This window comes from Microcaecilia unicolor, chromosome 11 (assembly GCF_901765095.1).
Source record: "Microcaecilia unicolor chromosome 11, aMicUni1.1, whole genome shotgun sequence".
Classification (NCBI taxonomy): Eukaryota; Metazoa; Chordata; class Amphibia; order Gymnophiona; family Siphonopidae; genus Microcaecilia; species Microcaecilia unicolor.
This window is the reverse complement of record NC_044041.1, coordinates 152824906-152850108: the sequence shown is the minus strand read 5'-3', so window position 1 is coordinate 152850108 and position 25203 is coordinate 152824906. Positions and strand designations below refer to the sequence as shown.

The 25203-nt window shown below is 43.3% G+C and overlaps 1 protein-coding gene across 1 annotated transcript; it reads left to right on the top strand.

The window, feature by feature from the left end:
- The first annotated feature begins 89 nt into the window (after positions 1–89).
- CKM (creatine kinase, M-type) lies at positions 90–25002 on the top strand. Its single transcript, XM_030217729.1, has 8 exons — positions 90–199; positions 8649–8861; positions 9813–9967; positions 12740–12872; positions 13437–13608; positions 18227–18350; positions 22566–22755; positions 24541–25002. The coding sequence occupies exons 2-8, from the start codon at positions 8669–8671 to the stop codon at positions 24717–24719; spliced, it is 1146 nt and encodes a 381-aa protein (XP_030073589.1). The 5' UTR covers positions 90–199; positions 8649–8668; the 3' UTR covers positions 24720–25002.
- The last annotated feature ends 201 nt before the right edge of the window (positions 25003–25203 follow it).

Here is a 25203-nt window from a genome sequence, read left to right as displayed (position 1 = left end):
CACTATTCCCACCCCTTAAATTCTGTGACCAATACGAAGGAAGCTGGCAGCTGTGAAGTTGGCCAATGGAACCAGAGCACTAGGCATATAATACCAGGTTTTGGGCTGGAATTTTGGGTCACCCATTTGACGACAGTGTGAGGAGAGGCAGAATCCCCCCTCGTGGGCACTGTTAATCAACTTCCATCCTCCCTTTCAGGTAAGGCGGGGAAGAGGGTGAGCATAAAACCAAAACGTATTTAGAAAGCGAGAAAGCATGAAGGAAAAATAGCAATATTTCATTCATTCTCCTAAACCAGAAGAGCTTTATAACAAATTATATGCAAGTAACAGTAGTCCCTTCCTCAGTAAGCTTACTATCTAAGCAGGCTCACAAGTTAATGGAAGAGCAACCTGACTTGCCCAAGGAGCAGGATCTGAACCCAGGTCCCTTAGTGTACAATGCGCTCATATTTTTAGAGAAGCTGGGCAGTCACCAGGAATATACAATATATCATAACATAGTAACATAGTAGACAACAGCAGATAGAGACATTTATGGTCCATCCAGTCTGCCCAACAAGATAACTCATCGTATAAAATATGATGTGAACTACATATGTATACTTGATCATGATTTGTCCAGCAGTAGGAAAATAAATAACATTTTGAGTATAACTCAAAGATTAATATAATAATACTTAAAACAATATAATACCACTACTTTAAAATATCATTCTCTAGCATTCAGGACAAATGTCCTAAATAATTGTATATTAAGACTGCTTCTGAACTGCATTCTGCTTATCATGCAGTCACATGTGTGTTCTTGGGCTAGCCTGGACAGCCTGAGTGTGACTGGGAAAGAGGTGGAGGAGTAGCTTAATGGTTAGTGCAATGGGCTTTGATCCTAGCAACCTAAGTTCAATTCCCACTGACCTTGGCAAGTCACTTAACCCCTTATCACACTAAGTACAGAAACTTAGATTGTGAACCCTCCGGGGACAGAGAAAGTACCTGCCTATTATGTGTACAGTGTGGTGTATGTCTAGCAGCATTCTAGAAATTAGTAGTAGTAGTACTCAGGGCTCTAATGACTTCAAGCCAAGATTAGGCACCAAACCATCGAGGTGTTTGACAGATACAGGAGTAACTAATGGTATTTCTGTATTAATATTTGATTCTCCACCTCATGAGAACAGGCTTCTATGTTCTGTATCATGTTTTCTGCCTTTCTTTCTTAATTTCACTATCAAATACGTTGGCTGTTTTTCTTTATCACATTAGATACAACAGTCTATTAAGTCCTAGAGCAACATCAGTGCCCAAGAGCACTGCACAAGATGCTTGTAATAGCCCAATTCAAAAGACCTTACAGATTATGTATGAGGTCAGGTTGGACAAACAGAGACCTCCGACTCACATCCCCAAAGTTATGTCTCTGCAAAGCTTATGATAATGCTCAAATAAATGCAAATACATTATTGGGTTTAATCAATGTTGCCAGTGGTGTTAACTAGATATAGTTCTGTCTGGGTTTCCATTGCAGTATGCATTCCTCTTTCTTTTTGCTGCACTGCTTCCTCATCTTGTAGCTGTTGAACTGGGGGAAGCTGTTATCATTGATCCTAGGCACAAAGGCAGCAGAAACAGGGAATACAGGGCTGAGCCAGTATGCCCTCATAAGGCCCTTCCCCATCCTACCACCATACACAACAGCTTCTTGTGTTTTAAGGGTGCTCTGTGACACCCTTCTTTGCTATGCCCAGAGTAGCTACTTTGCCCTTGGTAAGCCATTAAGCACTGGGATCATAGATTGATTGCCTGAGTCCCATGTATGCTAAAATGTAATGGGGTAGGGAAAGATGGGCAGCACTGAAGGGTGGCGATGAGGGGCAGTCGCCCCTCCCTCTCCTATCCCACCCTTCTCACCTTTAACATGACCCAGAGACATTTTATCTCTTTTCCAGCAGCTGATGGCATGCCAACCAGGCTGCCAAAATTCTAGGCTGTATTTATAGCTGTGCTAGAAATATAGAGAGGGAGGAGAGCTGGCAAGTGGATGCAGAGAGGGTCCCACAAGGATGGAATCGAGAGGGCGGACAGAGAATCACATGTTACCAAAGCATTTGGAAAGGTGATTACGGGTATGGAAATTGAAATCAAAGTAGCTTTCCATTGGCAGACAACCGAAACCCCCTCTGATCTTGTCGCCGAGACAAAGTAAAGACTCCAAGTATGAACATATACAGCCACACATACAGGGATCTAATGCCAGCGAATGTACAATGATATCAGGACTCCAGCTGTTGCTGAAGAGACTGGCTTTTTCCTGTTGCCACAAGGTTCAGCTATTTCCATGTGGTATGTTCTCAATTCTGTACTTTCCATTTTTAACCCCTGTTCAGTGGAACTAGCAGAAGTCAACCAAGTGTTCCCAGGATCCCAGCCCATGTGTCTATTATACAGCAGGAGCCCCCAGAAACCCAGCTGCTGCTGCAACTACTATATAACAGGAGCTCCTGGGAGCCCAGTCCCTGTGTTTATTATACAGCAGGAACCTCTAGAAAGCCAGTTCCTGCATTTGTTACACACAGCAGGAGCTCCAAGGAGCTGAGTCCCTTTATCTATTATATAGCAGGAGCCTCCAGGAGCCACATCTCTGAGGTTATTATATAGCAGGAGCCCCCAGGAACCCTGTCCATGTACTTATTATGGATCAGGAGCTCTTGGGAGTCCAGACTCTGCATACAGCAGTAACCTCTAGAAGCCCAATTCTTGCATCTATTATACAGCAGGAGCCCCCAGGAGCTGAGTTCCTGCATTTATACAGCAGGCTCCCCAGGAGCTAAATCCCTGCAGTTAATATGCAGCAGAAGCCCCTAGGAATCTGATAAAAGTAATAAAGTAGATGATGCAGACAAAAAGGCCAAAATGACTCATGTAGCGAGCGCCATTGGGTATTTGGCATTGTTGCTGTTGCACTATGAGGGTTACCCCGTGCCTTCTCATTACAGTTGTAAGTGCCACTCTTTGCTTGGCTCCCATCTTCTTGACATTAAGGGATTCATTGTGGATATCCCACATCTTTTTAAATTCCATTACAGTTTTTCCTTTCAACACCTCCACTAGGAGGGCATTCCAGGCATCAGCCATCCTTTCCATGAAACAATGTTTCTTGATATTGCTTCTGTATCTACATTCCTTAAAATCATGAGCTTCCTTTCCTTTGAAAAGGGGCGGGGATAGTGCTGGACAGACTTGTACAGTCTGTGCCAGAGCCGGTGGTTGGGAGGCAGGGCTGGTGGTGGGGAGGTGAGGATAGTGCTGGGCAGACTTATACGGTCTGTGCCTGTGCCAGAGCCGGTGGTTGGGAGGCAGGGCTGGTGGTGGGGAGGCGGGGATAGTGCGGGGCAGACTTATACGGTCTGTGCCCTGAAGAGCACAGGTACAAATCAAAGTAGGGTATACACAAAAAGCAGCAAATATGAGTTATCTTGTTGGGCAGACTGGATGGACCGTGCAGGTCTTTTTCTGCCGTCATCTACTATGTTACTATGAGGCATATTTTCAAAGCACTTAGCCTTCCAAAGTTCCATAGGTTTCTATGGAACTTTGGAAGGCTAAGTGCTTTGAAAATATGCCTCTAAGTATCATACCTCCCCTATCATTTCTCTCCCCTACAGTATACATATTTAGGTCATCTAGTCTCTTCTAATATGTCTTCTGGTGCAGACCCCAAATCATTTTGGTTGCTTTTCTCTGGACTACCTCTAGTCTCTTTAAGGGAAATTCTATAAATAACCCATGATTCTGTGCCCCTTGCATGCAGAGAAAAATAGCACTTACGTGTGTAAGCACTCTATGGTACATAACTGGAAGAGGGGCATATATGTGCGAAGAGCACTGGCGGGGCTCCCAGCTGCACATGTAATTATAGAATACTGTCAGTTATGCACATTCCTGCCACATTTGGGTGCTCACAGTTACACCAGGTCTATGGCTGGGGTAACTGTTGGTGCCTTAATATAAAATGTATCAATAACAAGTGCCTAGGTGTTATGGCGTACACTCCAATCAGGAGCCTCTGAGGGCCCAGTCCCTGAACTTATATAGCAGGATCCCCTGGGAGCCCTGTCCCTGCACCAGTTTTACAGCAAGAGGCCCCAGAAGACCAGTCACTGCACTTTCTATGCAGCAGGAGCCCCTAGAGCCCAGTCCCTACACTTATTATACAGCAGGAGTCCCCAAGAGCTCAGTCTCTGCACATTATACAGCGGGACCCACTGGGAGTCCAGTCATTGCATTTATTATACAGTAGGAGGTCCAGGAGCCCAGTTTCTGCACTTTCTATACAGAGGGAGCCCCTGATAGCCCAGTCCCTGTATTTATTATACAGCAGGTGCCTCTAAGAGCCCAGTCACTGCATCTGTTTTTCAACAGGAGCCCCCGGGAGTGCAGACCCTGCACTTATTATACAGTAGAAGCTCATTCCCTTTCCTAAAAACATAAAGATTTGTGTCTAGGAGTTTTTCTTTATTTTCTATCTTGGTGTATACTGTGAATGCACCTGTGGGCATTCTGAAGAATGCAATGTGTTCCCTCCCTGTGCTGAAATTAACTGGGAGAGCAATGGGGAGACTCCAAGTGACAGGGCATGTAATGAGAAGGATCTATCTAATCTAGTCTTAAACTTATATACTGCATTCCTGGTTCATTAAAGGACCACTCAATGTTGCTTACAACAATTTGAAAAAATGTACAGTTACAAATAACTTCATTGTATACTACTTCGTCAAGTACCTCCTAAACTGAAAGGGTGTTCCTCAGAAGCAGTGTTTAGGTCAAACAGAGAAAACTGTCTAAATTCATCTGGTGACATAGGTCACCCAGGGTGGCAAGAAAAGTTTGCATGTGCTGAAACATCAAGGAGGGCTTGTAGTGTCAGATTTCAAAAAGCATTATGGAGTGGCTGAACTAAGAGTGGTGTGGGTGTGTCATAGGAATCCCAACTAACAATGGGTGCAGACAGAGCAGGAGATTGAGGGGTGGAGGATGCTTGGAGTATGAAGTGTGGATGACAGGGGGAGAGAAGATGGCAACAGACAGAAAATACATACACTGCACAGATGTGGAGGGTATGGGAATGATATAGAGTAGTACTGCATGAGAGCAGAAAGAATTTCACAACTGATGTCAATTAGGATTCGGAATAGCCCTGCATTTCCACTAGGACTCATGGGAGTGGAGGAGTGGGCTAGTGGTTAGAGCACTGGTCTTGTAATTGAGGTGGCCGGTTCAAATCCCATTGCTGCTCCTGGTGATCTTGCCTAAGGTACAAACTTTTGTGAGCCCTCCTGGGACAGAGAAATATCCAGTGTACCTGAATGAACTCACCTTGAGCTACTACTGAAATAGGTGTGAGCAAAATCAAAATAAATAAATAAATGGGACATTTATGTTTAAGAAATTGGAGAACAAGGGGCTCAGTAGGATAGGTCAACTAATGCACAATGAAAAAACAGGATGTAATTCTATAACTGGGCACCCACATTTTACCTTCATTTGTGTGCTTGAATGTACAGAATATACTTATATGCAGTGCATTTTTTCTAGCAAAAAAGGTGCCGGTACTCAAATGCCAGGCCACCCTTCAGGGGTGGGGTGATCACTAAGGGACCCACTCCACAATAGCCAGGCCCCCTGCAACCACCACAGAATCTACGACAAGGCAGCATTGGTGTGTAGAGCCTGAGCTCTTTCATTAAAACTTGGGGATCATGGATCAATTTTAGCAGACAATGGAAAAGGTGCCGGTACTCAGTACCCCAAAGTACCCCCTCAAAAAAAGCCCTGCTTATATACATGTCAGCAAAACAGTTAAACACAATTATATAAGGGTGTGCATTAATGGCATAATGTATAAATACAAAGGGGGCATTCACATGGGCAGAGCATTGGAGGGGCATGGGTGGTGCTGCCACTTACATTTGCCACTTACACATACCCTTGCTGCATTTAGGTGCCCACAATTACACCTGGACTATGTCTGTTGTAACTGCAGACACCTAGGGAACGGCCGCCAACTGGTTAACTCATGTCTCGGTGGAAAGCCAGTCATCTTCAGCAGCATTTAACTGGTTATGGCCGCTGAAAATGCCTGGTTAACACTGAAAAAAAAGCCAGCGATGTTGGGGGGCATTCCAGGGGCATGACCAGTTAAGTCCTGATATAACTGGCCAGGCTTAGGCCCACTAAGCCATGGCCGGTTAAATCTGAATACTGACTTAACTGGTCATGCACCAGCCAACGTTGAAAAATTCAGATATTCAATGCTGGTCACCAGAAACAGCCCAACATTGAATATCTGGGTTGAATGCCGGCAATGGAAAATCTAGCCCCCTGATTTTAGGTGCCCTGATACTGGGTTATGCTAGTATTTTATAATTAATCCTTATCAATACCCAACTCCAATCAATCCTAACAGTGTCTTTTATATAACACATTAAGGGTCCTGAGTATTGGATCCATCAGATAATCATGTCTCCACCATTCAGGCTATATACTTAAGCCAGGTATTTCTTTATAGTGGGCATGTATTCGTCATTGATCCATATTTTTCAATTAACTTTCAATTGCAATCTTCAGTATTCAATCTTATAACATCTTATGTACTTAGCTTAAAAGAACTTTCACTGTTCTTTTTTCTTTTTCTATTTTCTTTTATGAATTCTTGTTTTCACAAGTGATCATTCATCTCAGAGATATCTTTAATCCGACATTAAATCATATTTCACACAAATCGCTGTGTCAAGGAGCATCTCCTCTGTATAAGCTGGAAACATATCCGTTGCTCTCTTCTAGATACTAGAAAGGCTGGGAAAGATTAATAAGAACTGGAAGGGTGCAAGCTGAAGGAACTTTGGATAAATAGGACCTTAACTCTGTATGTGGTGGGATTGCACAGTAGTGAAGAGATTTTGGAACAAGTGTATTCAGATTATTAAGGAACTAATAGGAAGTCAGATACTAAAAACCCCAAGTATTTTTATTACATTCCTATACCATAGATATCAACAAGAAAGGCTGGAACTTCCTGAACTATTGCAAAATGACAGTGCAGGGGGTGGGGATGGAGGAAGTGATATATAACTGGAAAATGCAGTACTTCCAAGCCTGAACGTTATAGCATGAATGAGCACTGTGAGAAATTTTGGCTTTGGAAGAAACATAAAGACCAAGGAGGAATGAGTGGAAACATGACATGGTGAGGAAGTGAATTGACTTGATGGGAAAATGGGTGCCAAGAGAGGCATGTGAAGAAGAAAGGCGGGAGAGAATGAAGGGGAGCGGCAGTTAGGGAAGTAAGAGGGAGGGGGAGGAGGGAGGGATAAGAAAAATAAGGTAACAAGTTATAGGGGTGAGGTAGCTGGGGTTTTGTACATGAAGAACTTTGGTTTTGAGAGGCAAAAAAAAGGTGAGAGGGTGGGGAGGATGACAGTGGGAGGCTGAGGGAGTATTTGCTATCATTTAAAGATGTATGGCTGTGGCACCGAAGGAATAACTGTGCTCCAGAGGTGTGTTGTTAGTAGATTTTGTTAACCAGAAAGGAAAATTCTAATGTTTAAATTACAGAAGAATTGCAGACAGCAGATTGTGGGTTATTACTATTATAGTTCATATAATGTATACTGCAACTAATAACTATTTAAATGGAAAGGGTGTTTCCCATAAAACTCTCTGGGTGAGACAAGATAGAGCTGTTGCTAAGATTGGCCATTTGGTTGCAAAATTCAAGGGCTGAGTTGCTTGATATGAATGCATATGGAGTCCTTTTTTTTTTTTAATATTATTATATACTTGAGAGCTGAGATTGTGTAGTTTTATTATGGACCTAGATATTTGCACTGTTGTGGGGTTTGATGCTTGTAAGCTGAGAATATCCTGCTTTTGGGCCTTCTTGGGAGTGCTATTTGCTGCTACTGGAATTCATTTCTGAATGGGCTGTGATGTTTTTTGTGTTATTTTGCTGATTCTTTTAAATAGTTTAACAAAGTATCTCCTAAAATACATGTTACAGTATATTTAATACCGAGCTGATCGGGGGGTGGGGAAGGGCCCAATCCTCCAATAATTTGGGGGGCAGTAGAGAGGACACCATTGCCCCTTGTCTATGGGTGTCAAGGTTTAAAATCCAGCCTTGCCTTTCTCTAGTAATGGTAGCATCCTAGGTCTGTCCCCGCTCGGTGAGAGCAGACATTCCTTTACCAGAATGGGAATTTGAAAAAAAAGAATTTCTGCATTTTACAAGATGTGAGGATTTGATCTCCCCATAATTCATTTGAAGTGAACAATAAGAAGGAGGTAATGGAAGGAAGAAACAAGGGAGGGAAATCTTGGCGGGTGGAAGAGAAGAGCACTGGTGGAGAGACAAGAGGGGTTCTAGAATCCTGTGATATATTTCTAAAAGATGAAAAAGTCTTGCTTTCTGTGTCTGATATAGCTCTGTAATTTAATAAGTTGTACTAATGTTTTATTTGCTGTGGTGGCCAGGAGACCTCTGATTTTTCTTCTATCCCTATGCTATTTTTTGCTTAGTCCTGCATAGTTAGTTAAAGCGGTATAGAAAGCATGAATAAACTATAAACTATTTTTTGCTCTTTCCACAGGACTTGTCCAATCTGCAGCCATGCCTTTCGGCAACACTCACAACAACTGGAAACTGAATTACAATCCTGATGATGAGTTCCCTGACCTCTCCAGTCATAACAACCACATGGCAAAGGCCCTCACCCCAGAGATCTACAAGAAGCTAAGAGACAAGCAGACTCCCAGCGGCTTCACCCTCGATGATGTCATCCAGACCGGTGTGGATAATCCAGGTACAACTCTTATTTTTAACCCTTGTTTTTTTTCTGAAATTTGCCAGCATCTTCTCTAGCTTTTTCAGTCCCTGTGCTCTCTAAATGTTGTACCCGATAACCCATCTTATGCTTCACCTCTGCAGCAAAACCAGCAGCTACCTAGTACAGCAATTGCCAACCCAGTTTTCAGGATTCTCACAATGAAAATGCATGTGATAGATCTGTTTGCATGCATATCCATTATGGACATCCTAAAAACCTGACTGCTTGGGTGTGTCCCAAGGATTGGGAGAAGTTGATACAGTAGATTCTTGGAAACCTCTGTGGTGGTTTTGACTGAGAATTCTTGGAGAGGACAAGAGCAGGCTTCCTAGTATTCAGTGACTGGACACAGAGTGGGTTAAAAATCAGCACTGACTGAATCTGATCAGCAGAAATGGAGCTAGGCGTTTGATGAATGATCAGTAACGGTGGGTGATGGTCTTCCCATTTGCTAGTGCACTCCCTACAATGTAGTTATTCTCTGCATTAACTTATTTGCATGTTTGGTTATTTGCCTGCAGTCTATCCTGTTGTGTGTATGAGGCTGACTGAACTCTATCTCTGTGTGTATGTTTTTCTTTTATTTATTTATTTGGATTTTGTTCACACCTTTTCCAGTGGTAGCTCAAGGAGGCAATGGAGGGTTAAGTAACTTGCCCAAAATCACAAGGAGCAGCAGTGGGATTTAAACTAGGCACCTCTGGATGGCAAGACTGGTGTTCTAACCACTAGGCCACTCTTCCACTCCTGTAACAAGTGTAGTTCCTTTCTGTGTCTGAATCTATTTATTTTATTGTACATCGCCTAGTTCTGCATGTCAGTTTGGGCCGTATAACCAGTCTGAAGAAACCATAAACCATAGTTTGACAAACATAAGTTTTATCTGGAAATGTTTGGATGACCAAATGCCATCTTCCTGACCTGCAGGTCACCCATATATCATGACTGTGGGCTGTGTTGCTGGTGATGAAGAATGCTATGACGTATTCAAGGATCTGCTGGACAAGGTCATTGAAGACCGCCATGGTGGCTACAAGCCCACTAACAAGCACAAGACTGACCTGAACCCTGACAATTTGAAGGTACAGTCATTATAACTGCTTCTACACTGCTCTCCTCCTGCTTACGCTTAGCCCAATAGTTTCTGTGATGTCTGCCCAGAGACATCAAATGACTGTAGGTCACAAGGGATGGATCACATCAGTGATGGTTGAAAAGGTCTGGTTCCCCTACTACTACTACTTAACATTTCTAGAGCGCTACTAGGGTTATGCAGCGCTGTACAAAATAAACAAAGAAGGACGGTCCCTGCTCAAAGGAGCTTACAATCTAAAGAACGAAATGTCAAGTTAGGCAGTCTAGATTTCCTGGGTAGAGGTGTAGAGGTTAGGTGCCGAAGGCGACGTTGAAGAGGTGGGCTTTAAGCAGAGATTTGAAGATGGGCAGGGAGGGGGCCTGGCGTATGGCCTCGGGGAGTTTGTTCCACGCGTTGGGTGAGGCGAGACAGAAAGGGCGGAGCCTGGAGTTGGCGGTGGTGGAGAAGGGTACTGAAAGGAAGGATTTGTCTTGAGAGCGGAGGTTACGGGTAGGAACATAAGGGGAGATGAGGGTTGAGAGGTAAGGAGGGGCTGCAGATCGAGTACATTTGTAGGTTAGTAGCAGAAGCTTGAATTGAATGCGCTACCTGATCGGAAGCCAATGAAGTGACTTGAGGAGAGGGGTGATATGAGTGTATCGGTTCAGGCGGAAGATAAGACGTGCAGCAGAGTTCTGAACGGACTGAAGGGGGGGATAGGTGGCTAAGTGGGAGACCAGTGAGGAGTAGGTTGCAGTAGTCAAGGCGAGAGGTAACGAGAGCGTGGATGAGAGTTCGGGTGGTGTGCTCAGAGAGGAAAGGGAGGATTTTGCTAATGTTATAGAGGAAGAAGCAACAGGTCTTGGCTATCTGTTGGATATGCACAGAGAAGGAGAGGGAGGAGTCGAAGATGACACCGAGGTTGCGGGCAGATGAGACGGGGACGATGAGGGTGTTATCAACCGAAATAGAGAGTGGAGGTAGAGGGGAAGTGGGTTTGGGTGGGAAGACAAGAAGTTCGGTCTTGGCCATGTTCAGTTTCAGGTGGCGGTTGGACATCCATGCAGCAATGTCGGATAAGCAGGCCGATACTTTGGCCTGGGTTTCCGCAGTGATGTCAGGTGTGGAGAGATAAAGCTCATAGATATACTGATGGGGTGGGGTGGGGTGGGTTAAAAACAGAACTGGATCACTTTGTCCCAGATAACTTTGAGGTCTCTGGTAGCAGTCAACAAATAAAACATTTTGACCATTCCTAGATTTTCAATTTACTTCAAAATAAGCAATGAGATTTATAGTCCCTGCTCTATCAGCACTACAAGTACCAGAATTTGTCAGCAGGGGTAAGGCTACTAAAACCAACTCTAGGCCCAAAGCCTGCATTAGGGGTAGGCAACCAGGGCAATTGGCCCTGGGCCCCCATGTCACAGGGGGCCCCAAGCCATGAAGTTGCAGGAGGCACAGTTTGCTGGCAGGCTTTGGGTCTCGCACAGCAATTTCTGGGTGTGACTCCATCATATCACCGACCTTGTCCGGGCGCCACCCCCCCCCCCCCCCCCCACACACACACTTTTCACCTTTAGTACTACCTGCTGGTTACATCCTACCCCCTTTTCTCATGCTCAGCACCATGTACAGACCTCATCCTGTCTTTACTCCCCTTCCTCAGCACAACCTGAGAGCCTAATCTTGTCCTTTCTTTCAGCACCACCTGGGGACAGGATCATCAGTAGGAATGGGTAAAGCAGGTGACTGCTGGAGGTGCCAGGGCTGGGAGTGCCAATGCACCTCATCAGAATCAGGGCACAAGTATTCCATGCCACCACTTTAGCAACAGGAGCAGTTCAGAGCCTTCATATTATCACTAACTGGCAACCATGTTATCAGAGGGGATGTCCAGCAGCAGGCCAGTTTTGCCATGAGAAGGGATTCCCCCGCCAATGCAGTTGGCCCCACTCCCCATACTGCCCAATCTGCAGGTATCATTCTAGCCCTTTTCCTTACCTTTAGCATATAAGGAATCTCATCCTGCCCCCCCCCCCCTCCCCACACATACTGGGTATGAGCTTATCATGCAGAAAAGCATGAAGAACCAACATTACCCTCAGCACTACCTGTCCCCTCTTCTTACCTTTACATTATATTACATTACATTGGGTACTTTTAACCCACACTAGCCTCTCAAGTTCAGGGCCGTTTACAAACTAAGAAACCAGGCAAACCTGGGAAACTACAAAATTTACCAAAAAAACATTCAACAATCTATAAATTTCTAAAACAAAAATATCAACACTAACTCCTGTTCCCTCTCCTCACTCTCAGCACTACCTGTAGGTCATCTTATTTCCTCTCTCCTCACCCTCAGCACTACCTGCAGGTCAAATCCTATTCCTTCTCCTGAGCATCAGCACTCTCTGCAGGTCACCTTCTTTCCTCTCTTCAGCACTACCTACAGGTCAAATCCTATTCGTTCTCCTTATTGTCAGCACTACCTGCAGGTCACATTCTGTTTCTATATTTGCCAAAGCCTAGTGCTTCTAAATTCAGACACTCAACAGCTTAAGGAAAAAAAAAGATTACAGTTTAAATATTAAAAGGACCTAGCTTTACCTGAAGGTCCTAAGGAAATGTATTTGCACTGCACTCATATAACACTGGTAGTGGTTGGGGCTGTTATGTCACTGAGTTGTCATTTTTGCAAATTGAGACCCTTGTGAGGGTTTTTCATGCTTATTTGTCTCACTGAAGGACAATTTATCATCTCCAATCTATACCTCAGGGAGGTGATGATCTGGACCCCCACTACGTCATTAGTAGCCGAGTCCGTACTGGTCGCAGCATCAAGGGGTACACGCTGCCTCCCCATTGCAGCCGTGGTGAACGCCGGGCGGTGGAAATGCTCTCTGTGAAAGGTATGAGAAAAGCAACTTGTCCTGATGCTTCAGCGTCTTTATCTCCAGACATGCTCTGTCTTCAGGGCCCCAGCATGAGGAGATTCTGCTAGACGCCCTGTCCTTTGAAACCTAGGAGACACACCATCGCCAAGACCCCAGTATGGCAGGGGTTTCTGTGCAGCTGGAAGGGGGGGGGGGGGGTTGTCCTTCTTTAGTAGGACACATTCTATTTCCAGGACCTCTGTATTGTGTTCTAGATATTATCTTTCATATGAGAGATATGTTCCATCTTCCTGTATGGATTTAGATGTCTTTCTGCTGCTGGAGGCACTATCTTTCATAGCCAGGATCCATCTCCAGGTTTCCAGCATGGCGTTATAAGGCATGATCCTTCATAACAGGACATTCTCCTTCTCTAAGAACTAAAGCATTGTGTGAAGGATAAGAATATATTAAGACAAGAGCTTAAAAACCAGCTGCAGATGGCACAGAGGTCTGATTATTATGAGGGCCCCTGCTCCTCCAATTTGCCCCAGTTTGGTCATGTCCTGTAAGATGATCGTTTCTTGTGTTCTCTTGCAGCCCTCAACAGCTTGACTGGAGAGTTCAAGGGCAAGTACTACCCCCTGAAGGACATGACAGAGAAGGAGCAGCAGCAGCTCATTGATGATCACTTCCTGTTTGACAAGCCTGTCTCCCCTCTGCTGCTGGCTGCAGGCATGGCCCGTGACTGGCCTGATGCCAGGGGGATCTGGTAAGTGTATTTCAGGAGACAGCAATGGATATCTAGTTGGTCAGTTACCCAGCATATGAAATTAGACAGCGCCCTGGTAGCCAGACTCAGATTCCTTGTTACCATGTTTTGGAAGGATTTGCAATCTCCAGATTCTGGCCAATGACTATCATTACAATAACTCAGCTAAATAACTTGGAAAACGATTGAAAAACAGGGTAAGGAAGTTCAGATAATTGTGGTGAAGACTCATTGCACCACAGCCACATATTGTTTGGTTTTAATTGTGGCAGCAGAAACTGTCAGGAACCTTCACCCGCCCCAATAAAAAAACTAGGTTAATATTTTTAAAAAGAGGTTGCACGGGGGGGGGGGGGGGGGGGGGGGGGGGGGGGGGCAGTGCCAGTGTCAGCGACAGGAAATGCGCTACTGACTGCTGTGAGGATGAGACTACTTGGAAAGGACTCCAGAAAGGATTCCCGTAAGTCAAGGTATTCATTTTTACTGCTTCAGGGACAGGAGTAGCAGGCAGACAGAAAATGTATGGGTCAGGCCCACCCAAATATTGAGGTCTGGCTATGCTATTATTATGTACAGGTACTTCCTCTGTCCCTAGTGAGCTCACAATCTTAAGTTTTGTACCTGGGGCAATGGAGGGTTAAGTGACTTGCCCAAGGTCACAGGGAGCTGAAGTGGGAATCAAAACCAGTTCCCTAGGTTCGCAGCCCTCTACACTAACCATTAGGCTACTCCTCCACTCAAATTACCAAATTTTTAACAGAATGGGATGAAACTTAGCATGTTGGGGAAAAAAACCCAGTAAAAATACACAATGAGCTAAAAAATGGCCCAAATCAGATCAGGGGTTTCAGAAAAATGATCTCCCCAAAATATGACCTAATGCATTTCTGTGGGAAAAGACGTTCCAGTTTCTGTTCCACAGAAACTTAGCATGAAATGTAGCAAAAGGGTAAGGCAATGTAAAAGATGGAATTGCCTACTTTTCTACCCCCCCCCCAATTTCCCCTACCCTCTCAAAACTAAATCCTCAACACTGCCCCATCACCTAAATTGCCCCCCACAGTCCAAAAACTAACTCAACTGCCACACCAATCTGCAAACTAAGGTTGTACTGAATATTCGTATTTGATTTGATTCCGAATACATTACTCACATTTGGCCAAAAAGTGATTTAAATTTGAATCATTCAGGGCTCTCCTGTGCTACATCCTACTGAAATAAACACTTGATCTTTGATTTCGCATTGCTCCTTTTATTATTTGTTATGTTAAAGCTCAATGCCCATTATTCATATTCTGTATTCATATTCAGCCAAATAGTAAAATATGCTATTTGGTACAGATCTATTTCAAACTGTCCCATCTCCCAAAACTACAACTGTCCCACCACCCTGCATGTTGTCCTATCCCTAAAATGAACTCCTGCAACTGCCCCACACCCAAAACGAACCCACAAATGCCACATACATAACCCCCATGCCCAAAAATATCCCCTGCAATTGCCACACCACCAACCAATAGCCCTCACCCCTTAAAACTACCCCTACAAACTGCCCCACCCCCAAAACTATCCTTGTTAACTACCCCACCACCCAATAAATTGTCCTGTCGCTAAGAATTAACCTCCTCAACTGCCTCATCATCCCACAAACTGCTGCATTTACAAAAACTAACCCAGCCATAACTAACACCCCCCCCCCCCCCCCCCCGAAAGTGAGTCTCCCTGCCCCCTACCTGTATCCATTGTAATTAGCAGCAGAGACTGAAGGTAGGATTCAGCCAATGTGAAAGAAGTGAAGGGCGGGGCAGAGCACTAGAAAGCAGCTCTAGTTACAGGAAGGGGGTAAGTTTCTGTGCTGTTAAAGTGAAGTTTCTACATGTGGTGGTGGAGGTGCTGTGTGTAATGTGTGAACACCCTGTTCTACATGTTGTCCATAATTCCCACACTCTGGGAATTTAGGAAGGAGAAAAGACTGCATGACTACACATCTGCTCAGAAAGGAGTACATAAGTACATAAGTATTGCCATACTGGGAAAGACCAAAGGTCCATCAAGCCCAGCATCCTGTTTCCAACAGTGGCCAATCCAGGTCACAAATACCTGGCAAGGTTCTAAAAATGTACAAAACATTTTATACTGCTTACCCCAGAAATAGTGGATTTTCTCCAAGTCCATTTAATAATGGTCTATGGACTTTTCCTTTAGGAAGCCGTCCAAACCTTTTTAAAACTCCGCTAAGCTAACCACCTTTACCACATTCTCTGGCAATGAATTCCAGAGTTTAACTACACGTTGAGTGAAGAAAAATTTTCTCCAATTCATTTTAAATTTACTACATTGTAGCTTCATCGCATGCCCCCTAGTCCTAGTATTTTTGGAAAGCGTAAACAGACGCTTCACATCTACCCATTCAATTCCATTCATTATTTTATAGACCTCTATCATATCTCCCCTCAGCCATCTTTTCTCCAAGCTGAAGAGCCCTAGCTGCTTTAGTCTTTCCTCATAGGGAAGTCGTCCCATCCCCTTTATCATTTTCGTCGCCCTTCTCTGCAACTTTTCTAATTCCACTATATCTTTTTTGAGATGCGGTGACCAGAATTGAACACAATATTCGAGATGCGGTTGCACCATGGAGCGATACAAGGGCATTATAACATCCTCATTTTTGTTTTCCATTCCTTTCCTAATAATACCTAACATTCTATTTGCTTCTTAGCCGCTGCAGAACACTGAGCAGAAGGTACATAAGTACATAAGTAATGCCATACTGGGAAAAGACCAAGGGTCCATCGAGCCCAGCATCCTGTCCACAACAGCGGCCAATCCAGGCCAAGGGCACCTGGCAAGCTTCCCAAACGTACAAACATTCTATACATGTTATTCCTGGAATTGTGGATTTTTCCCAAGTCAATTTAGTAGCGGTTTATGGACTTGTCCTTTAGGTCTCAACATATCATCAACGACGACACCTAGATCCCTTTCTTGGTCGATGACTCCTAACATGGAAACTTGCATGATGTAGCTATAATTTGGGTTCCTCTATCCCACATGCATCACTTTGCACTTGCTCACATTAAACGTCATCTGCCATTTAGACGCCCAGTCTCCCAGTTTCGTAAGGTCCTCTTGTAATTTTTTACAATCCTCCCGCGATTTAATGACTTTGAATAACTTTGTGTTATCAGCAAATTTAATTACCTCACTAGTTACTCCCATCTCTAGGTCATTTATAAATATGTTAAAAAGCAGTGGTCCCAGCACAGACCCCTGGGGAACCCTACTAACTACCCTTCTCCATTGAGAATACTGACCATTTAACCCTACTCTCTGTTTTCTATCTTTTAACCAGTTTTTAATCCACAATAGAACACTACTTCCTATCCCATGACTCTCCAATTTCCTCTGGAGTCTTTCATGAGGTACTTTGTCAAACGCCTTCTGAAAATCCAGATACACAATATCAACCGGCTTACCTTTATCCACATGTTTGTTCACCCCTTCAAAGAAATGTAGTAGATTGGTGAGGCAAGATTTCCCTTCACTAAATCCATGTTGACTTTGTCTCATTAATCCATGCTTTTGAATATGCTCTGTAATTTTGTTCTTAATAATAGTCTCTACCATTTTGCCCGGCACCGACGTCAGACTCACCAGTCTATAATTTCCCGGATCTCCTCTGGATCCTTTTTTTAAAATCGGTGTTACATTGGCCACCCTCCAATCTTCCGGTAGGTACCATGCTCGATTTTAAGGATAAATTACATATTTCTAACAGTAGCTCCGCAAGCTCATTTTTCAGTTCTACCAGTACTCTGGGATGAATACCATCCGGTCCAGGAGATTTGCTACTCTTCAGTTTATAGAACTGCCCCATTACATCCTCCAGGTTTACAGAGAATTAAGTTTCTCTGACTCGTCAGCTCCGAATACCATTTCCGGCACCGGCATCCCACCCAAATCTTCCTCGGTGAAGACCGAAGCAAAGAATTCATTTAATCTCTCCGCTACGGCTTTGTCTTCCCTGATCGCCCCTTTTACTCCTCGGTCATCTAGCGGTCCAACTGATTCTTTTGCTGGCTTCCTGCTTTTAATATAACTAAAAAAAATTTTACTATGTGTTTTTGCCTCCAACGCAATCTTTTTTTTCGAAGTCCCTCTTAGCCTTCCTTTTCAGGCTATGTGTAAGTTTCTACTGGTGTCTCTTGTTGCTGTGAGGTCCTGAGAGCAAAGCTCATGATCTACATTCAAGCATCAGGCAGTGGTGACTTTTCTGAGGCACACCTGAGTAGGTCTGAAGGCACACAGGTTGGGAAACACTAAAATAAGGGCCCACAAATTACAAATAGGAAAGTGCAGACAGAATCTGAAATGGAAAGCCCAAGAAGTCAGACTCTACATACAGTGCAACACCAGAGAAATAGAAACAAAAATGCCAAACAGGGCCTGAACAACCCCAAGGTCACCACTACCACTTCCCACAAACATCTGCTTGACCCATACTTTACCCTAGACTAAAAGATTAAGGTCAGGAATGTCCAAGGATAGAGCAATTTGATTGGTTAAAAATTAGATCACACTTTATCCAAGCTCCCCTACTTCCCATTTCTCTTTCTAGGCACAATGATGATAAGACATTCTTGGTTTGGGTGAATGAGGAGGACCATCTGCGGGTCATATCCATGCAGAAAGGCGGAAACATGAGGGAGGTCTTTAGGCGGTTCTGTGTTGGACTGCAGAAGGTAAGATGGGAGGAGGGTCTCATCCATTCTGCAAAGGCCTCAATTTAAGATGTTATGAAGTAAGGGATCTCCATGGAACCCTTGACTTATGATATAATCAAGCAAGGGACCTTCAGGGAGTCCCAGCTTAAGATGTCATCAAAGGAAAAATCACCCCCCCCCCAAAAAAAAAAAGAAAGAAAAGAAATCAAGAGAAAAAAAAGAACTACAACTATAAGACACAATAATGGTATAGAACATTTAGAAAAGGAATACAAGGATAGATATGTAGTTTCTGGTCTTTATAATATGATGGTAATTTCTGAAAAGTATGCCTACTTGAAAAGTCCAAAAACACAACTATGTGCCTTTATAAAATAGCCTCCAAGAAGAAGGTATAAATGTATGTGTGTACACAATGCTTGTACCCCCACATTTTATAAACTACATATGTACATGACAACTCTACCCTTTTCCATCACCTTGTACTAACACACACATATTCAGCCGTATAATCTTATAAACGCCATTTTCCATGTGCAAAACATGCTTTACACATGGAAAATACCTCATAAAATGATCTCAACAAAGAGCAATTTTCAAAGCTTTTCACTTTTATATACAGTTGGGGTGGTTGCTGCTTTAAGATAAACAGATAGGTTATCTGTATATTTTTATGCAGATTTTCATCCAGCCTATGCAGTCCAACCATTGAATAAGTGTCACATCTTTAAATAGATAATTTATCTGTTTAAAATCAGGACTCCTCTTTCTGTGTTGAGACTTAATAAGGGTAAGTTATGAAGCTGAATAATGCTGCTATTTGCATAACATTTGGACTCTCTTCAAGTTATACAGATATATTTTGGCTGGATATCTAATTCTACAGCTAAAACATATCTATTTGCAGGTAGCTGTTTGAGGCCTCACATCTACAGTATCCCAAAATTTTATAACCAAGAGAAGTCTTTGCAAGGAAGAGGCTGTGTTTGCATTTTAACACTTCACTGTTTAACTATTTCCTCAATTTGAATGCTGACCTCTCAGTTTTTAAGTCTTGAAACATACACGAGTACATTTTTAGACCCTGGATACTGTTATATAATACATATTTACTTATTTATTTGGATTTGGCACAACTGATACACAGTAGTTAGCAACACATAGAGGTTTAAAGGATGCACATTCTTGGCGTGGTTTGGCCACTCCTTCAAAGTATACTTGTATTCCGTATTTTAGAATGGCAATGGCAATGCATCGATATCTCAGAAAATTCTCCAGCTACTTTCATGTTTGGATCTGGAGTTTGAAGGAGAGCTTAAGGGCAGAACTGTGCTTGCCCCTATGACATTCAAAAGAAGTTTCGAGCTGGATGATAGCTCCCTAATTAGCTGCTCTTGTACAACAGGTTTACAGATCTCCTATTTATATATGTAAGAGGCAGCACATAAGTAGCTAGATCACATCTTAGGGGACAATTCTGGAACAGTATACCGTAGGTACCTATTCTATAAAGGAAAGTAGGTGCCTACTTTCCTTTAAAGAATGGTAGCATAACCAAGAATATACATGTATATGTGGTTAGACAGGTGCACTTACACCTGCCAGTGATATATGTGTAACTTATAAGGTCCATGTAAAGGTATGCCCCACTTATGCTCTGCTCAGAATCCACCCATGTATACCTGTAAAACATGAGCTATCATAGATATGTGCATTTTTATAGAATAGTACATATTTGGCATGTATGTGAGTATATTCTGAACATTTATACATGTAACTAGCACATAAATGTCAGGTCCTATTTTATAGAATTACCCCAAATGTATATATGGCACTTCTTATATGTACTGTGTAGTAGTAGTAGTAGTACTGTATAAACCCCTGGTGTTGCTACTCTTTTTTTGAATGGTGTAAATTTATAAAATAGCTTTCCCTGCTATGCATGGCACCAAATATGCATGCTTCTTTGGTGGCATTATATGTATTTTATAATAGGTGCTGTGTTCACTGAACGTTTTATAAAATACTAGGGTAGTTTTAAATGCATGGATCTAAATCTCCGTTTTCCTACCAAGATGACCTATACAACGTGATTGTCTATGTATTGCTCATAATTTTATAAAGAATTTTTTGGCATTATCTTATCTTGTTTTACATACATATAAAGCCTCTTATAAAATTACCCCATGGGTTACACACATAAAAATGCATGCAATGAAAAGAAGGTGCATATTTTTACAAGACCCATGTTTAGGTATATTTGGGGGGTTTAAGTTTGGGTGGAATCATGAAGCACATATTTATGCCTGTTCCTCAGCAGGTGTAAATGTATACTTCTGCATTTTAGTCACAAGTGTGCAGGTTTTATGAGGCTACTTTATTAAGACACACAGGTGCCCATGTGTCTTTATAAAATAGCCACAAACTAGGTGCCTAATTGGTCTTCCAACCTAGGCAACCTGATAAAACTTACCCTTGTAAAGACCAGAAAACATGGTACAACAGATCAAATATGCATATGTTATATCACATCATACCATATGCTGAGTTTATCTTGTTGGGCAGACTGAATGGACTGTGCAATCTAAATTTAATTTATACCATTATTTTGTTCAAATGAAGGACGGGCCTACATTTCTGGTCTTATCAGATAAGAGATCACATCACAATGTTATCACTGGAGTCTTAACAAATGTTTCTGTTCATGATAGCAGGTACCTCTATAGTACAGGGGTATGAAAAGCAAGATTGAAAGGATACACTTAGGTCTAATTTCTAAAATATTTAGGAGTATGTGTATGAAACTCTTAGTCTATTAAGAAGTGCTAACAAAAAATGTTAAATAATCTTACATGTTTAATTTGAGAAATTACAAATGGAGGAGTGGCCTAGTGGTTAGAGCACTGGTCTTGCAATCCAGAGGTGGCCGATTCAAATCCCACTACTGCTCCTTGTGATCTTGGGCAAATCATTTAACCCTCCATTGCCTCAGGTATAAACTTAGAATGTGAGCCCTCCAGGGACAGGGAAATACCCAGTGTACCTGAATGTAACTCACCTTGAGCTACTACTGAAAAAGGTGTGAGCAAAATCTAAATAAATAAATAGTCAACTGTATACAACTTTAAATATTAGGCACATAACCCTCAAGGTTAGGGATGTAAGTTAAAAGTCTGCACATCTCTTAGTCCTGTCCTTTCAGTATGATTCACCAAACAAAAGAATGTTGTTGGCAACTGTTCTCTGGTCTCTCCTGCTGCTTCTTGAGACTGCTGCTTCTTGAGACCACTGCTGGGCACAGGGCGGGCACAGGAAAGAGCAACATGTGAGAAAAGAAGGGAAATGGGAGGGGAAGGGGGGGAGGAGCAACCTGATGGCTGCATGTCATCAGAGCCAGCCCTATGTCTGCTGGCAATTTATGTAATTAATGAGTTAATCAAAACTACAAGTCCCTGCATACATTGGTGCAAACGTAGGATTGTGTCAGAGTGGAGGAGTAGCCTAGTGGTTAGGGTGGTGGACTTTGGTCCTGAGGAACTGAGTTTGATTCCCACTTCAGGCACAGGCAGCTCCTTGTGACTCTGGGCAAGTCACTTGATCCTCCATTGCCCCATGTAAGCTGCATTGAGCCTGGGAAAGCGCGGGGTACAAATGTAATAAAATAAACCATCAGGTAACCTTAGTGGAAGAGAAACTGAAGCAGGCAGTTGTCAGTATGTACCAATTTGGTGGCTCTTCCTTTCCACTATTATTTAGGGCAGTCAAAATGATAAATCAGAAAGCTACAAGATCATTAGAAATGGCTGTGCTTGGCCGAGGTCTCACTGCTTTTGGGTTTCATGAAATCAGGGACTTGCATAGAGGCATCTACTGCTACATATCATCAGATGTTAAGTAGTGGTAGTAGTAGATGCCAAATTCTCTGCTCTCTCTCCCTCTGCTGATTTATTGCTAATTTACAGACAGCAATGTGACATCAGGGACAATCCTGGTTTTATCCCTTCCCCTGCCTGACACCCCCCCCAGTACATTTTAAATCTAGAAAACCAAGAACTACAGATCCACTTTGGCATTGGTGGAAAAATGGGAGACATAGGAAGAGAACCTTTTGGATAATGGTGACAGGTGCCCAATAATTCACATTTTTAAATTTTACAAATCTGTTTCTAAACTAACTTAGCCCAGCCCATTCTTGGCCACAGTTTTCACTAACTGCCCCCTTGTTTCTGGCAGATTGAGGAGATCTTCAAGAAGGAGGGCCACCCTTTCATGTGGAATGAACACCTAGGGTACGTACTGACCTGCCCTTCCAACCTGGGCACGGGCCTGCGTGGGGGTGTGCATGTCAAACTGGCCCACCTCGCCAAGCATGAGAAGTTTGAGGAAATCCTGAAGAGGCTGCGTCTGCAGAAACGTGGTACAGGTAAGAGCCTATGGCCAAGTGACAACAGGAAGAGATAAACCACAGCTAAGTCCTAGCCCACATTATAAGATGGCTATTGCATATATGCCACAGAAAAACCTACATCCTTCCCTGCCTCCCCTTCTAATGACATGTGCCAGCTGAACCAGATATGGAATAAATATGCCCCTTCTAAAATTCCCACCTCCTCATAAGTCAACTGAATAGGCTGAGCCAGTCCTGATTTTGCTGTATTGGTTATTAGGGATATACATTTGTTTGAAATGGCATTTCTCATATCCCTGAAATAATAGAAATCCTCATGTTGTCAATACTATGCTCTATTGCTTAATGAAGAGTGTACTACTCAAGTAATGTATAGTGTGCAATTTTGCACAACAGTTCACGGTATTGTTTATTGTTATTTTTTGTTGTTGGCTGTACAGGGGGAAGGGGGCGTTACACTGATTACAGTTTTTATTGTGAACCATTTTGCTGGATTTTTCTGTTTATTAAATTTAATGACCCATATAATAAAGTGTACTACTGATGACACTCCTGCTTATAATCGAACGAGAAAAACGCCCAAGTTCCGACCTAAATTGGGAGATGGACGTTTATCTCACAAAAACGAATAACGCGGTATAATCGAAGCCGAACTTGGACGTTTTCAACTGCACTCCATCGCGGAAGCGTACAAAGTTGACGGGGGCGTGACAGAGGTGTGGTGAAGGCGGGACTGGGGCATGGTTATCACCCGAACAGAGATGGGCGCCTTTCGCCAATAATGGAAAAAAAGTATGCGTTTGTAGCTAGAATTTAGGGCACTTTTCCTGGACCCTGTTTTTTCACGAATAAGGCCCCAAAAAGTGCCCTAAATGACCAGATTACCACCAGAGGGAATCGGGGATGACCTCCCCTGACTCCCCCAGTGGTCACTAACTGCCTCCCACCACAAAAAATGATGTTTCACAACTTTTTATTTTCACCCTCAAATGTCATACCCACCTCCCTGGCAGCAGTATGCAGGTCCCTGGAGCAGTTGTTAGGGGGTGCAGTGGACTTCAGGCAGGTGGACCCAGGCCCATCCCCCCTACCTGTTACAATTGTGCTGCTTAATGCTTAGTCGTCCAACCCCCCCAAACCCACTGTACCCACATGTAGGTGGCCCCTTCACCCCTTAGGGCTATAGTAATGGTGTAGACTTGTGGGCAGTGGGTTTTGAGGGGGATTTTGGGGGCTCAACACACAAAGGAAGGGTGCTATGCACCTGGGAGCTCTTTTACCTTTTTTTTTTGTTTTTGTAAAAGTGCCCCCTAGGTGCCCGGTTGGTGTCCTGGCATGTGAGGGGGACCAGTGCACTACGAATCCTGGCCCCTCCCATGAACAAATGCCTTGGATTTATTCGTTTTTGAGCTGGGCGCTTTCATTTTCCATTATCGCTGAAAAGCAAAAACGCCCAGCTCACAAATTGTCGAATAAAACATGGATGTCTATTTTTTTCGAAAATACGGTTCGGTCCGCCCCTTCATGGACCCGTTCTCGGAGATAAACGCCCATGGAGATAGACGTTTTCGTTCGATTATGCCCCTCACTGCCTCCCAAAACAAAAGAATAAACCCCAAATAAAATGAAAAATCTCATGACATGGTTTGAAGGGCTGTACTTTCAAGTTGATGTCTGGACACGTATGATGGCAGGATAAAAGCATAACTCAGTCCTGTCTAGATGACCCAGATTCTCACTAGAACCCGTGGTCTCATTGGTTCTTAATAAGCTGCCTCACCAGATCCCTTCCTTCCCTAGGTGGTGTGGACACTGCAGCCGTTGGTGGTGTATTCGACATCTCCAATGCCGATCGCCTGGGCTTCTCCGAGGTGGAACAAGTGCAGATGGTGGTTGATGGTGTGAAGCTCATGATCGAGATGGAGAAGAAGCTGGAGAAGGGGCAGAAAATTGATGATCTGATGCCAGCTCAGAAGTAAACTGAAAAAAGTAAAAATTAACATCTTAACTATGCCAGAGGAAGAAAAGCCTGTAAAAAAAAAATGAAAACAAATTTTGAAAAAGAGTGTCAATGCAGTAAGGAAGGACTGATTGATGGCTACTAATTCACTCTTCCATCTCACCCTGCATGACCACACCCTCACAGGGGAGGGTTGACATTCCCTTGGCTTCCCACATTTTGTTTTGTGGTTGTTTAAATACCAGCTGCTCTGATTTCAAGGGTAAGGAAGGAAATAAAAGCAGGGTTGGCTCCAAACTGGATTTTCTTGGTGATGCTTTCTTGCCTTTGGAGAGGATTAATAGGGGGTGGCGAAGGGTGAATGGGAAAAGAGGGGAAACATACAATATGATGGCCTTCAACTGTACTCCTCACTCTCCTTTGTGTACCTAATTGGTATAGAATAAAATTTAAAATACTAGCCTTAACTCATAAGGCTCATTGCAGCCAGGATATCTACATTC

What these genes read in the sequence shown, in the direction of transcription:
- CKM (XM_030217729.1), top strand. Translation starts at nt 8,669, where the DNA reads ATGCCTTTCGGCAACACTCACAACAACTGGAAACTGAATTACAATCCT. An exon ending in GACCGGTGTGGATAATCCAG is followed by an intron (nt 8,862 to 9,812) that starts GTACAACTCTTA and finishes CCTGACCTGCAG; the next exon opens with GTCACCCATATATCATGACT. An exon ending in TCTGTGTTGGACTGCAGAAG is followed by an intron (nt 18,351 to 22,565) that starts GTAAGATGGGAG and finishes TGTTTCTGGCAG; the next exon opens with ATTGAGGAGATCTTCAAGAA.